This window comes from Salvia miltiorrhiza, unplaced genomic scaffold (assembly GCF_028751815.1).
Source record: "Salvia miltiorrhiza cultivar Shanhuang (shh) unplaced genomic scaffold, IMPLAD_Smil_shh original_scaffold_447, whole genome shotgun sequence".
Taxonomy (NCBI): domain Eukaryota; kingdom Viridiplantae; phylum Streptophyta; class Magnoliopsida; order Lamiales; family Lamiaceae; genus Salvia; species Salvia miltiorrhiza.
Window position 1 is genome coordinate 127,256 of NW_026651550.1, and position 14,834 is coordinate 142,089.

General features: G+C 41.7%; 1 protein-coding gene and 1 pseudogene across 1 annotated transcript; one reads left to right on the forward strand and one right to left on the reverse strand.

The window, feature by feature from the left end:
- Nucleotides 1-1,085: 1,085 nt before the first annotated feature.
- LOC131004655 (AAA-ATPase ASD, mitochondrial-like) lies at nucleotides 1,086-3,007 on the forward strand. Its single transcript, XM_057931360.1, has one exon. The coding sequence runs from the start codon at nucleotides 1,248-1,250 to the stop codon at nucleotides 2,853-2,855; it is 1,608 nt and encodes a 535-aa protein (XP_057787343.1). The 5' UTR covers nucleotides 1,086-1,247; the 3' UTR covers nucleotides 2,856-3,007.
- A 357-nt stretch (nucleotides 3,008-3,364) lies between these two features.
- LOC131004637 (AAA-ATPase ASD, mitochondrial-like) lies at nucleotides 3,365-6,974 on the reverse strand (annotated as a pseudogene).
- Between the last annotated feature and the right edge of the window lie 7,860 nt (nucleotides 6,975-14,834).

The following is a 14,834-nucleotide window of genomic DNA, read 5'->3' on the forward strand; positions in this document are numbered from 1 at the left end:
GTGAGTTTCTTAATTCAGCGGACAAAACTAAATAGGGCTGAAATGGTTTTTAACTTAGTTGTAATTAGGAGTAGTTGATTAATTTTTGTAGTTGAGGTCGGTTAAGTAATTGTAATTAAGGTGGGACCTACAATGGTAACTATGATAAATAAAGAGCAATATTAAGGGTATTAATTATGTGGGGTACACTTGCTAAAAAAGGAAAGAAAATGGGTACTCATTTCGTGGACGGACGAAAAAGGAAATACGGGTACTCATTTCGTGGACGGAGGGAGTAATGTTTTTTTAATTATTGGTTTTTATTTTTATTTTTTTGTAATATTTGAGTTTAATTTCAATGAAGTTCTAATTATTAAATTAGATGTCAAATTTAATTGAGTTGAACACTAAAAATAAATATAAAATGAAAAACTAAATTTAAGAGTCAAGGTGGAGTCTCTCCCACTATGAAGAGTGGGTGCAGAAATGATGGGGACCACTTTTAAGCACCAACTTGGGCTCTCCACTAGAGATGCTCTAAATATGAAACAATATGGAAATAGTACAGAAAAGAATCTCAAGATATATATGACATGATAATTAATGTAGTGAAAATAGAAATACAAGCAACATTCACAATTAAGAAAACACATACTCCCTTAGCTCATAAAACATCTTCATAAGGGAAGCCCATACGAGTTTTAAGAAAAGTTAAATGTATATTAATAACAATGTTTGAAAATATATGAAAATTGTAAGAGTGATAGTTAATGAAATTATTTCCAAAAATGGATTAAGATGTTTTGTGCACAAACAAAAATGAAAAAAATAAGATACTTGGTGGATGTATAGAGTAATTATTATATTTCTATGTCCCATAAAAATATGCATAGCTTTTCTTTTTTTGTCTGTGGGATCCTTTCTACACTCACACTATATTTTTCAGGTGATGTCCCATATTATGCATGTTTTTATGGGACGAAGATGAGTGTTACTTTAAAAAAAGAAAAGTAAACTTTAATTTGAAAGGGACATCTAAAAAAAAACGAAATCTATTCGAGTAGAATGGTATTGTATTAAGAAGAAATTGCAAGTTAATTAGGAAGAAACATAACAAATTAATGAGGCAATGGTGGGGCAGATTAACTAACCTCCACCTCTATAAATATTGGCTTCTCGCGGCTTAATCCTTCCACGCCCAAACACACTTTATTATAAATTTTATTTACAGCTAGCAGAGAAAGCAATCAGGTCGATCGGAAAGTAAAATGATAAGCATGGCGATAATGGCGACCCAAACGGAGAAAGTGGTGGCGAGTCTGGTGGCAATGGCGACACAGACAGGCAAAGCAGTTGCAGGCCTGACGGTGGTGTTCGCCATGTTCCAAAACTACTTCCCCTGCGAACTCCGCGTCCTAATCATGGAGTGCTACGACAAATTCGTGAATTTCGTGTACCCCTACATCCAGATCACCTTCCCCGAGTTTCAGGGCGACGGCTTCCGCCGCAGCAAGGCCTACTCCGCCATCGAGAGGTACCTCAACACCAACTCCACCAAGCAGGCCAAGCGCCTCCAGGCCTACGTCGTCGACGACTGCGACGCCGTCGTCCTCTCCGTCACCAACAACGAGGAGGTCGCCGACGAGTTCAAGGGCATCAAGCTCTGGTGGACTTCCGCCGAGCATAGCCCCACCAAGCAGTCCATCTCCTTCTGGCCCAGGGAGGATGAGAAGAAGTATTTCCGCCTCACTTTCTACCGGAAACACCGCCACCTCGTCACCACCGAGTATATCAAGCACGTCTTGGACCAAGGGAAGGCCATCACCGTGCAGGAGCGCCGGAGGAAGCTCTGCACCAACAAGGCCGGAAGCGGCGGCGGCGGCTATGGCTTCGGCGGCGGTCTCTGGAGCCAGGTGGTGTTCGAGCACCCCGCCACATTCCCTACCCTGGCCATGGACCCCGTCAGGAAGCAGCGAATCGTCAATGATTTGCTGTATTTCTCGAAATCGGAGGAGTATTATAAGAAGGTGGGGAAGGCGTGGAAGCGGGGGTATCTCCTCTACGGCCCCCCGGGAACCGGCAAGTCCACCATGATCGCCGCCATGGCTAATTTATTACAGTACGACGTGTATGATCTGGAGCTCACTGCGGTCGACAACAACACTGAGCTGCGGAAACTGCTGATCAACACCACCAGCAAGTCGATTATAGTGATCGAGGACATCGATTGCTCCATCGACGTGACGGCCAAGAGGGAAGACGACGACGATGACAAGGAAGAAGACAAAGGCGAAGCAAAGGATCCAGTGAATGAGGAGAATAAGAAGAAGAAGAAGAAAATGGAGAAAAAGCGCAGTAATGTGACCCTCTCCGGGCTACTCAACACCATTGACGGGCTCTGGTCGGCTTGTCCCGGGGAAAGGATCATCGTTTTCACGACCAATCATGTGGAGAAGCTGGATAAAGCACTGATTCGGAGGGGGAGAATGGATGAACACATTGAGTTGTCCTATTGTGGATTCGAAGCGTTTAAGATATTGGCCAAGAATTATTTGGACATTGATTCACATGAATTGTTTGCAAAGATTAGGCAGCTGCTCAAGGAGACGGAGATGACTCCGGCCGATGTTGCTGACAAACTCATGCTCAAATCGGATGTGGAAGATGCCGACACTAATTTGCTGAGATTGATCAAAGCATTGGAGGAGGCCAAGGAAGAAGCCAGACGGAAAGCGGAGGAAGAAGACAAGAACAAGGCCGATAAATTAGCCAAACAAGAAGAGCAAGAGAAGAAGGTGGCCGAGGAGAAAGCCAGAAATGGGAGTACTGGTGATCAATCTTTGGATAATGGAGTGAAAGAAAATGGTCACAATTAAATTATGATAATATATATGTGCGTGTGTGTGTCAGTGTGTGCGCCAAGTGATGTGTATGACATGTAAGATTTGTTGTTAAATCCTTAATTAGTGTGATATGTATGCATGCATGTTTATATCAGTATTGAATTAATAGGATAAATGATGCAAAAGTGGTGGTACCGTGGTAGTGTATATATTCATGTGTTGATTAATCTTCAAACTAATATTTCGAGCATATTCCAATAGCCATTTAAGGTGTAACAGATTAACACAGTAGCAGACTGAAATACAGGGACTTGATCTGAATAAATTGAAAGTAGTGAATATCTGATCAGCAAAGTAGACGGACGGAGCTGGTTTCAACTCTCTACGTACAACCCATATATATTTAATATATTAGATTGGGCCCAACCGAATTCCTCATTAATGATGATGATGGATATTCCAAAACTTGCAACTTCCACTAAAACGAATTACTTGCAGAATCAAACCTTCTTCTATATTATAACAGTGTAAAGAGATGCATATATTGATGATGATTGGTGTGAAATCGTTGTTGTATATTATTATAATTATTACTCTACTCCAACTCCAAGTTCAAAGTATAAGAGAAACTATAGCCAACCATACCTAACATATATATACGTACGAATACTAGCAATTAGGCACCATTCTCTGATAATATTCCATTCGTGGTAGCACCACCACTTTGTTGTTTCTTCTTTTCTTCTTGGGCAGCCTTTTTCTTATTCTTCTCTTCTTCTTCTTCGGCAGCCCTTTTCTTTTCCTCTTCTTCTTCTTCTTCCTTAGCTAATTTCTCTGCCTTGAATTTCTCTTCCTCCTCGACTTTGGCTTTGAGCTTGGCCTCCTCTATCGCTTTCACCAATCTCGTCAAACACCTCTCCTTGTCTTCTCCCCGCAATTTGGGCATCAAATTTTCAGCTACATCCGCGGGCGTCATCTTCGTTTCCTTTAACTGCAGCCTGATGCTCTCGAACATATCATGCTCTTCAATGTTCAAATAGTTCTTGGCCAAGACCTTGAAGGCCTCGAAGCCGCAATAGGAGAGCTCAATGTACATATCCATTCTCCCTCTTCGAATGAGAGCTGGATCGAGCTTCTCCACATAGTTGGTGGTGAATATGATGATTCTCTCTCCCCCACAGGCCGTCGATGAAGTTGAGTAGCCCTGAAAGCGTCACCTCGCTCGTCTTCTTCTTCTCGGCCTCCTCCATTTTCTTCTTAACTTTTTTCTTCTTCTTGTTGGGTATCTTCGCCTAGCCAGGGTTACACCGCTTGGTTTCCGAACCTTCTGTCTTCCCCACTTCGTGCTCAAGCACTTTAATCCTTGTCTTCTTCTTCTCTTCACTTCCCTGCTTCTCCTTCCTTCGCTTCTTCTGATCTGCACAAAAGAAAAGAAAGCAAAGAAAAGATACAAGAGAAAAGAAAAGGAAAGAGAGCGATAAAGTTCAGAGATTGGGGAAAAGGTGTCCTCGGGACACGGTGGGGCTCAGATTTTCCGCTTGTACTCAGCAACCCTTCCGGCAGCTGAATGATCAAGACCACAGAATAGACAAGGAACAGCTACTCAGATCTCAGCAGAGCCACCACCAGCAGGAGCCAAGTACAGAACTCCGGCAGCTCAGATCTACTCAGGTAACCACCAAACAGGGCTCCAGTGAACAGGAAAGCCCGGTGATACCACCACTCACACGGGGAATCCCGTATTATCAAAGGAACAACCACACTTGAAAGGAATGGCAGAGCCTTTCTAGCTTCGATAATACGTTATCCCAACATGAGAGAGCATCAGGGATTTAAGGAGAGTAACAGCAACGGCAGGGAGAATCGCCATTGAAGGCGCTGGAGAAATCAAGGCAAGAGGGCGGTGGGAAGGGGGGAGGAAACGAGGAGTCAGAGAGAGAGAGAGGATTAGGGTTAGATGGAGCGGCGCAGAGTGAAGTGAGAGAGAGAGTGGGGCTGGGGTGGGGTATATCAGAGGGAGAGTGGGCTAGGGTTTGGGAATGGGCTCGGTTCTGGGCCCAAGAGATGGCCCAGACAAAAGAAAAAGAAGGGGAGGAAAGAATGAGAAATGGGCCAACCTCACACTTCTTCTTCTTCTCTCCCTGCCCCGTCAGCTCCAGAGAGCAGTCGATGACGATGATGGATTTGCCGGAGGTGTCGATGAGCAGCTTCCTCAATTCCGTGTTGTCCTTCACCGCGGTGAGCTCAGGTCGTAGACGTCGTATTCTAAGAGATTAGCCATGGCGGCAGGGACGGAGCCAGGGGGGCTAGGGGGGGCCCCCCCAATTTTGATTTTGATTTTTTAATTATATATATATAGGGGCGCGCTCCAGTGAGACCCCCTATTTTTCGTTTAACATGAGTACAATGAATAAGACATATAATACTAATGAACAAAACGTATATCTAATGAACAAGATGTATATACTGATGAAAAATAAAATTTAAAAAATTCGTAATGAATAAGACATGTATACTGATGAACAGGGATGTATATACTGATGAATAACAAAATTTAAAATATTCTGCTCTCTCCAGGATTCGAACCCTGCGAAAAAAAAATCATCCTCCAGATACAATATCAGCCATAGGATTGATAAAATAAACGTACCAGATCGTGCCCTAGATCTCACTAAAATTAGGGGATCTCATTGGAGCGCCCCCATATATATATATATATATATATATATATATATATATATATATATAAAGAAACGAAAATTAGAATAAACGCCCCAAACCCTTTCGCCGCTCAAAGCTCTGCCGCGGCGCCAGCCTTGCGCCACCACCACCTGCCGCTCGCACCACCACAGTCAGCCGTCGCACCACCGGGTCCATCACCGTCGGCCGTCGCGCCACATCCCCTGAATTTGTATCAGAGACACCAAGAGAGGTAGATACTAGATCTAGATAGAAATATAAAAATTTAAATGTATCTGATTTGTGAATTGTGATAGTGGACGGTGGGTTATTTGATTTTTTTGGTGCGCTGAATCTGACGGAGTGACGCCGTGATGGTGAGGTGAGGTAGAAGAGGGGGAAGGGATTAATCTGACGGTGGTGCGCTGAAAGTGGCAATTTTGGTTGGCAATTTGTTTGATTATTTTAGTGGGAAATTTCGCATGGGATGGGTTTTAATTTCGCAACGTTTTCAGTCGATGAGTACCCGTCGCAATCAATTGTCATCACTTTTTCAAACAGAAACAACTACTTCACCAAGTATTTATTCTTAGGTTATTTGTAATGTATTGAACTTTTTTAGCTATGTTATTTCAAATGTACTAGAACTATATTATCTATGAAAATGTTGTTTATTATTATTATTATTATAAAAATGTCTAAAATGTACTGAATGTCCCCAAAAATTTTTTTCCGGGGGAACCCCCATCGAAGTTCAGCCCCCCCCCAATAAAATTCCTGGCTCCGTCCCTGCATGGCGGCGATCATGGTTGACTTGCCGGTACCAGGGGGGCCGTAGAGGAGATACCCGCGCTTCCACGCCTTCCCCACCGACTTGTAATAATCCTTAGATTCCGAGAAGTTGATGAGATCGTCGATGATCTCTTGCTTCTTGCCGGGATCCATGGCCAAGGTACGGAAGGTGGCGGGGTGATCGAAGAGCACCTCGCTCCACAATCTCCGGCGGCTGTAGAAGCCGCCATCGCTGCCCTTGTTGTTGGTGAAGAGCTTCATGCGCCTCTCCCTGACGGTGATGGCCTTGCCCTGCGCGAGCACGTGCTTGAGATAGAGATCGCAGATGACGTCACGGTATCTTCTGTGGAAGGTGAGGGAGAAGAACCTCTTATCGGCCTCCCTTGGGCCCCACGAGATAGTCTGCGAGGAAGGCGGGGTCTCGCGCGAGGCCCACCAGAGCTTGATGCCGTTGAATTCGTCGGTGACCTCCTCGCTGGAGTTGGATGCCATGGTGAGAACCACGGCCTCGGTGTCGCGGACGACGGTGGCTTGGAGGTGCTTGGCCTGGCTGGTGGAGTGGGCGTTGAGGTAGCGCTTGATGGCGGCGTAGGCTTTGCTGCGCTCGAAGCCGTCGCCTTCGTACTCGGGGAAGGTGATGTGAATGTAGGGGTAGAAGAAGTTGATGATGTTAGAACCGGGTACACGATCGAGATATTACAAAATAAATATTTGAGATAATACAACTCAAAATAATTGAAAATATTACAAAAGAAATAATTTGAGAAATTACAACTCAAATAAATATATACAACTGAAATACACTGTATAAATAAATTATACGTTTAAACAAATCAAGTCGAGTCGAGATGAATCTCTTCCCGCAAGAAGATTATCGCCCCGGTAGTGCTCTTCGGTTTGGCGTATCTTCCCCAAAGGTAAAACGACTTCGTCTCGTCGGATGTAGCACCACAATCCGGCGAGCTCCGACGAACTGAATAGGATCAAGAACTGAGCTAGAGGTTGAGGTGGAATGCAGAATTTGATGTGAGTTGTGAGTTCTCAGAGTCGTTAGTTCTGAGTTGTGAGTTCTAAGTTGTGAGTTATGAGTTCACAACACACCCGTATTTATAGGTGTTAAACCTAGTGTGAACGGCCGGTGTGAACGGCCGGTGTGAACGGAACGTCAGTCAATTCCGGCGGGTGCGGTAGGTGGCCGCAATCGTTGAACTCGGTAGGTGGCCGCAATCGTTGAACGCGGTAGGTGGCCGCAATCGTTGAACGCAGAAGTTGAAACTGATTTTCCCTCTTCAACATCCAAACTTTGACATACAATATCTCACTCACCGGAAATCGGTTTTGAGACTTCAAGTATATCACGTTGATCTACTCGAGATGTAGATTAACATCCAATCATTATTTTAATTAAATAATAAATATTTAATTAAATAATAATTTCCATATATGGCATTAAAAACCATATTTCCAACAATCCCCCACATGAGTGAGAAATCAGTATGCGAAAGTATGCAAACACTTAGCTCAGTCCTCTTAAGATACAACATTGCATTTGGAAAGGTAGCTTGTGGCTTTGAACCTGCCATAGTCAATATTATCGAGTATACCGGCGACCTAGTGGATTGTGTTCCTTGAACTAGTCCTCCTCGGTGTATACTGAGTCAACAATATTGACACAATATTGCTTCAATCCTTATTCGTTCTCACGTTTGTGTCCATTACTGGCCTTGGAACACCTCTTTGGATTCATAAGTGTTCAATCGAAGCGGCCCCACTTCACACTTACATAGGTGACTCTTAACTCAAGTATCCTGCTATACTTGTCCTCTTCGAGGAGTTCTAGAGTCATTAAAAGTCAAAGACTTAACCTCACCACGTGCAGGTTTCCGAACACTCACTGTTCTACAAGGAATAGGCAATTCGAGTGTTCAACACACGGATTTTCATAGCTTAGTTGTCCCATTGAACCAAGTTCTTGGGATCCTCCAGTCATCATGGTTGGGTTGCCACTATGATTATCCTTAATTTGTGGACTTCAAACCCATTCCCCCTAACAGTTTATACATCTGATCTCGATGGATACTTTTTGTCAAAGGATCCGCTATGTTATCAATTGATCTTATATAATCAATTGAGATAACTCCACTAGTGATCAAATGTCTCACGGTATTATGACGTCGACGAATATGTCTCGACTTACCGTTATACAAATGATTTTGTGCTCGTCCGATAGCAGCTTGACTATCACAATGAATTATCACGGACGACACAGGTTTCGACCAACATGGAATATCCTCGAGGAAATTTCTAAGCCACTCGGCTTCTTCACCAGCTTTATCCAAAGCTATGAATTCTGATTCCATGGTCGATCTAGCAATACATGTTTGCTTCTTGGATTTCCAAGATACAGCACCACCCCCCACAGTGAATACATAACCGCTCGTTGAAAACGAGTCTTTGGCATCAGATATCCAATTTGCATCACAGTACCCTTCAAGTACAGAGGGTTCCCTAGTATAATGAATCGCATAGTTTTGAGTATATTTCAAATATCTCAAAACCCTTTCAAGCGCTTTCCAATGTTCATTACTAGGGTTAGCTGTAAAGCTGCCCAACTTGTTGACCGAGCATGCTATATCGGGACGAGTGCAATTTGTTAGATACAACAAGCTCCCAATAATCTTCGCATATTCTATCGCGTCAACAGGTTCTCCCTTGTGTACACTCAAATGCACACTAGGTTCCCATGGTGTCTTAGCTATTGGCTTGTCAAAAGCGTTGAATTTCTTTAACACTTTCTCAACGTAGTGAGATTGTGTTATAGTAATACCATCAGGTCTTCTTAGAATTTTAATTCCAAGGATAACATCAGCTAAGCCCATATCTTTCATGCTAAAATTTTTACTTAGCATGCCTTTGGTTTCTTGAATCACTCGGGAATTACTTCCCATGATGAGCATGTCATCTACATAAAGACAAACAATAACATATCCGTTATTAGAATTCTTAATGTAGACACATTTATCGCACTCATTGATTCTGAATCCATTTGACAACATTACACTGTCAAATTTTAAATGCCATTGAAGCGGTGCTTGCTTCAACCCATATAAAGACCTTTGAAGTTTGCATACTTTGTGCTCTTGCCCAGGTACTACAAACCCTTCAGGTTGCTTCATATATATTTCATCTTCCAACTCGCCATACAAGAATGCAGTTTTCACATCCATTTGGTGAATCTCGAGATTGTGCAAGGCAGCAATAGCGAGAAGCATCCGAATAGATGTTAGTCTGGTCACAGGTGAATAGGTATCGAAGAAATCGTACCCTTCTTTCTGCCTGAAACCTTGAACGACAAGTCGGGCTTTGTACTTATCTATAGTACCATCAGATTTGTACTTCTTCTTTAGGATCCATTTGCATCCTAAAGCTTTACTTCCAGGTGGTAGATCCACTAACACCCAAGTATGATTCTGCATAATGGAATCAATCTCAATATCGATGGCTTCTTTCCAGAGAGCTGCATCTGAGCCAGACATAGCTTCTTTAATCGTCACCGGTTCGCCATCTAGCATCAAGACAACATAATCCGGTCCATAGACATTAGCTTTTCTAACTCGTTCCCCACGTCTCGGTTCTACATCCATAGGTTTAGACCTTGGTCTTTTCCTATTAGGTGGTACATGATTAGAACCCGTGGCATCGTCTACTTGAGTAGAATTACTAGCTACTTCCATAGGTTTAGAACCTGTAGCATCACCATCAACTCCATCATTAGAGTTCGATGTACCTTTATCCTTGTTAGGATAGATATTTTCAAAGAATATAGCATTCCTTGATTCTATCGTTGTCCCAACATGTATATCAGGTATCTCCGATCTGTGCACTATAAAACGATAGGCACTGCTATTAAGTGCATGACCAATGAAGATACAATCCACCGTTTTAGGTCCTATTGTAACTTGCTTTGGTAAAGGCACTTCTACCTTGGCTAAACACCCCCACACTTTGAGGTATTTATACGAAGATTTCCTTCCTTTCCATAGCTCATAGGGAGTTACATCTTTCCCTTTGAGTGGAATCTTGTTCAAGATATAGTTGGCCGTTAAGACAGCTTCCCCCCACATGTTCTGGGGTAATCCTGAACTAATCAACAAGGCATTCATCATCTCCTTAAGAGTTCGATTCTTGCGTTCAGCAACGCCGTTAGATTGTGATGAATAAGGAGCCGTCGTTTGATGGATTATACCACTTTCGTTGCATAATTCGGCAAACGGAGCTACATATTCTCCACCTCTATCACTTCGAACCATCTTAATTCGACATCCAAGTTGATTCTCGGCTTCATTTTTGAAGTTTCTAAAAGCTTCAATAGCCTCATCTTTACTTTTCAATAAGTAAAGGTAACAATACTTTGTGCAATCGTCTATAAAGGTGATAAAGTACTTCTTGCCACCTCTAGTTTGCACGAACTTTAAATCACAAACATCGGTGTGAATAAGTTCCAAAGGTTGAGTGCTCCTTTCTACCGATTTAAACGGTAACTTAGCCATTTTGGCTTCAACACAAACTTCACATTTTACTTGTGAGTTGTATTCATCAACTTTTAGTAAATTCATTTTTACTAATCTCTTTATAGCATTTAGATTAACATGTCCAAGTCTACAATGCCATAAATCTGAACACTCAATCAAGTAAGCAGAAGAGGTTGATGCATCTTTATTGATTTTAGCCTTGACAGGCTTACAAGCTCTTACACCAAGTTTGAAAAGTCCTTCGGAGGCATAGCCTTTCCCTAGGAACTTTCCCCACTTGCGTATTACAACATAGTCAGATTTGAACAACAATTCAAAATCCTTATTCGTAAGCCTAAAGCCCGAAATTAAATTCTTTCGGACAGTTGGAACGTGTAATACGTCTTTTAATGTGATCTCCACGCCCGACGTGAGTTGAAGAATCACATCTCCCATGCCAAGGACTTGGGATGTCCGTTCGCTAGCCTCCATTATCGTTTTGTTTTCCACTTCTTTGTAGTTGTGGAACAACTCACGATTTATGCATATATGGACGGTAGCGCCGGTGTCCACGAACCAAGCGTTCGGGTTGTCCACATGATTCACCTCGGAGATCATGGCAGCAAAGTCATCGTGGTTCCAATCGTCGAAGTCCTTCTCGACGTTGTTCACGTTGCCATTTGCTTTCTTCCGCTTTGGCTTGCGGCAATCCTTAGCCATGTGACCTTTTTTGTCACAATTATAACATACACCATCAAACTTTGATGGTTGATGTCCGCCTTGCTTCCCTTTACCCTTATTATTAGGGTTAGGGCGACCACGTTTGTTGAAGGGACCGCCTTTCTCGGTGAGATTGGCCTTTGCCTCCATTGGAGCTTTTCCCTTTTGATCACGACTTCTCACGTGATCCTCCATTTGAAGTTTGGATATTAATATCGGCACGGACATCTCCGAGCGCTCATGCTTCAAAAGGTTTTGAAATTTCCTCCAACTAGGAGGTAATTTATCTATGATGATTGCAACGAGCAATGCATCCGCCAAAGGCATCCCTTCGGCTTGAACCTCATGTGAAAGATTTTGGAACTCTTCCACTTGGTCCATCAATAGTCGGGAGTCGACCATTTTATATTCCAACCATTTGGCAACGACATACTTGGTAGTATTCGCCTTATCCACTTGATACTTTAGATCAAGGGCCTCCCACAATTGTTTCGCGGTTTCCTGAACCTTGAAAACACGGTAGAGCCGTTCGTCCAGAGACATGAGAACGGTGTTACGGCACAAGTAGTCGCCGCGGCACCAGTTCAAATATCCGGCACGAATTTCTTGGCTAGTCTCCCCTTCACTCGGGGTTGGAGGTTTATCCTCCATCAAGAATCCGGCAAACCCCACGGTTGTGAGGTAAAATAGCATATTTTCTTGCCAATATTTGAAATTCTTGCCTGAGAACGTTGATGGTTTCTCGGCAAGACCAATAGTTCTAGATGTTGACGATGAAGCCCCCGTTGATGCAAACGAGGAAAAAATTGACGACGTGGTTGAACCGATGGTTGCAGAGGTGGTGGAGCCATCCATATTGACGTCAGTGTGAGCCATTTCTCGAACGTGTATCAACGGCAGAGAAATAATCTTCTTGCGATTGTTAGAACCGGGTACACGATCGAGATATTACAAAATAAATATTTGAGATAATACAACTCAAAATAATTGAAAATATTACAAAAGAAATAATTTGAGAAATTACAACTCAAATAAATATATACAACTGAAATACACTGTATAAATAAATTATACGTTTAAACAAATCAAGTCGAGTCGAGATGAATCTCTTCCCGCAAGAAGATTATCGCCCCGGTAGTGCTCTTCGGTTTGGCGTATCTTCCCCAAAGGTAAAACGACTTCGTCTCGTCGGATGTAGCACCACAATCCGGCGAGCTCCGACGAACTGAATAGGATCAAGAACTGAGCTAGAGGTTGAGGTGGAATGCAGAATTTGATGTGAGTTGTGAGTTCTCAGAGTCGTTAGTTCTGAGTTGTGAGTTCTAAGTTGTGAGTTATGAGTTCACAACACACCCGTATTTATAGGTGTTAAACCTAGTGTGAACGGCCGGTGTGAACGGCCGGTGTGAACGGAACGTCAGTCAATTCCGGCGGGTGCGGTAGGTGGCCGCAATCGTTGAACTCGGTAGGTGGCCGCAATCGTTGAACGCGGTAGGTGGCCGCAATCGTTGAACGCAGAAGTTGAAACTGATTTTCCCTCTTCAACATCCAAACTTTGACATACAATATCTCACTCACCGGAAATCGGTTTTGAGACTTCAAGTATATCACGTTGATCTACTCGAGATGTAGATTAACATCCAATCATTATTTTAATTAAATAATAAATATTTAATTAAATAATAATTTCCAGATATGGCATTAAAACCATATTTCCAACAGATGATTTTCTTGGAGTAGCGCTTGATGGGGCGGCTCAGCTCGTGGGGGAAGTAGTTCTGGAACATGGCGTAGCCCACCATCAGCCCTCCGATTACAGACCACAATTGGGTTAGCATTTCAGCCATGGGAGCTGCCATCGTCTTTCTATTTCTTTTTTCCTTTTTTTTAATGTTCAACTGTGTCTGGTATATATAGGCTGGGATGAGTGATGAGAGAGTCCAAAAGGTGTTAATTAACTAATAGATAAATTTGGTCTAAAACCATAATAAATTGTCAAATTTTGGTTTTTCCCATAATCTTTCATTCTTGTTTCAAAATACATAATAAATCAATTTTTTTGGAATATCCCATCGCGTCACTTTCCGGTGAACTTTTAAATGATATGGCGCCAGACTTGAAACATGTGGCATATTTAACGGTAGGGATTAGAAACGACGTCATTTTGATACTTACTCATTTAAAATCTTAAAACAAATTGCCTAGATTATTGAGTCTATATATTTCAATTCTTTTTTATTAAGTTTTTATTTGGGTAAAATTCCTTTTTATTAAGTTATAAGATTTAGATATTCCTTGTCATTTATTTTGGGGTCTAAATATTATGAGTTTATTGAATGTCATATAACTTATCCATGTAATTACAATACAAGTGCCACGTCATTTAAGTTTTTGGTCGGAATCTGTCACCATGGGAAATTCATACATTTAAAATGGATACATTATATATATTTTTATTATCATCTTTATATTCTCAAAATGGATATTATCCACCATTCATCCTATAATAGGAACTTGTCCTTTCGGTTGTGTTTTCAATCCTTAAATTCAATTTTTCTTTTTCTTTTTTATCTTATGTGATGTCTTAAATTTATGCTCACATAAAAGGACATAGATATATTTCATACACAATTAATCTATACATACATTTCTTTGGAAATATATATTCATATCAGGGTACTTTTATTATGATATCTATATGCTCAAATTATGTACGTGGCATGGATACGTTAGCGTGTAATAAGGAATAGAAAATCCAACCGAGTTTTTGCATACATCATAACTTCAACTTGACGTCCAAATTTATTACCCAATATATATTCTTATTGAAGTTTTTGAATGATCCTCTTCTTCATACACGAAACCAGTGGCTGATGTCCGAATAGGACGAAAGATATTGACCAGTGAATTTGAGACTTACGAGAAGGCGTTTTCTCAGAAGGTGTCCAATTGAAGATCACAAATCTTACATCACTACAACTACGTCACAAATTCTACTATTTCCAACATAAATGCACCCACACCAATTTGGGCCACCAATTGGGTTATCTACGCACTAATTATAAGAAGCCCATTTTCCAAAATTAATGATAACTAATTCAACCTTTCAATTCTCCGTATATTAGAGTACTATCAGCAGATCACTTAAATGCATCACTAACTCTAAATTTAGACTAAAACAATTGAAAATGAGATTAAAAAAAATGCATCCAGCAGATCTCCTAAATTAGATGGGGCCCACAAAAATTTTTACACCTAATTCAATCTTAAATTTACACTCACCCTAAATTATTTTAAGCTTATAATTAGT

What these genes read in the sequence shown, in the direction of transcription:
- LOC131004655 (XM_057931360.1), top strand. Translation starts at nt 1,248, where the DNA reads ATGATAAGCATGGCGATAATGGCGACCCAAACGGAGAAAGTGGTGGCG.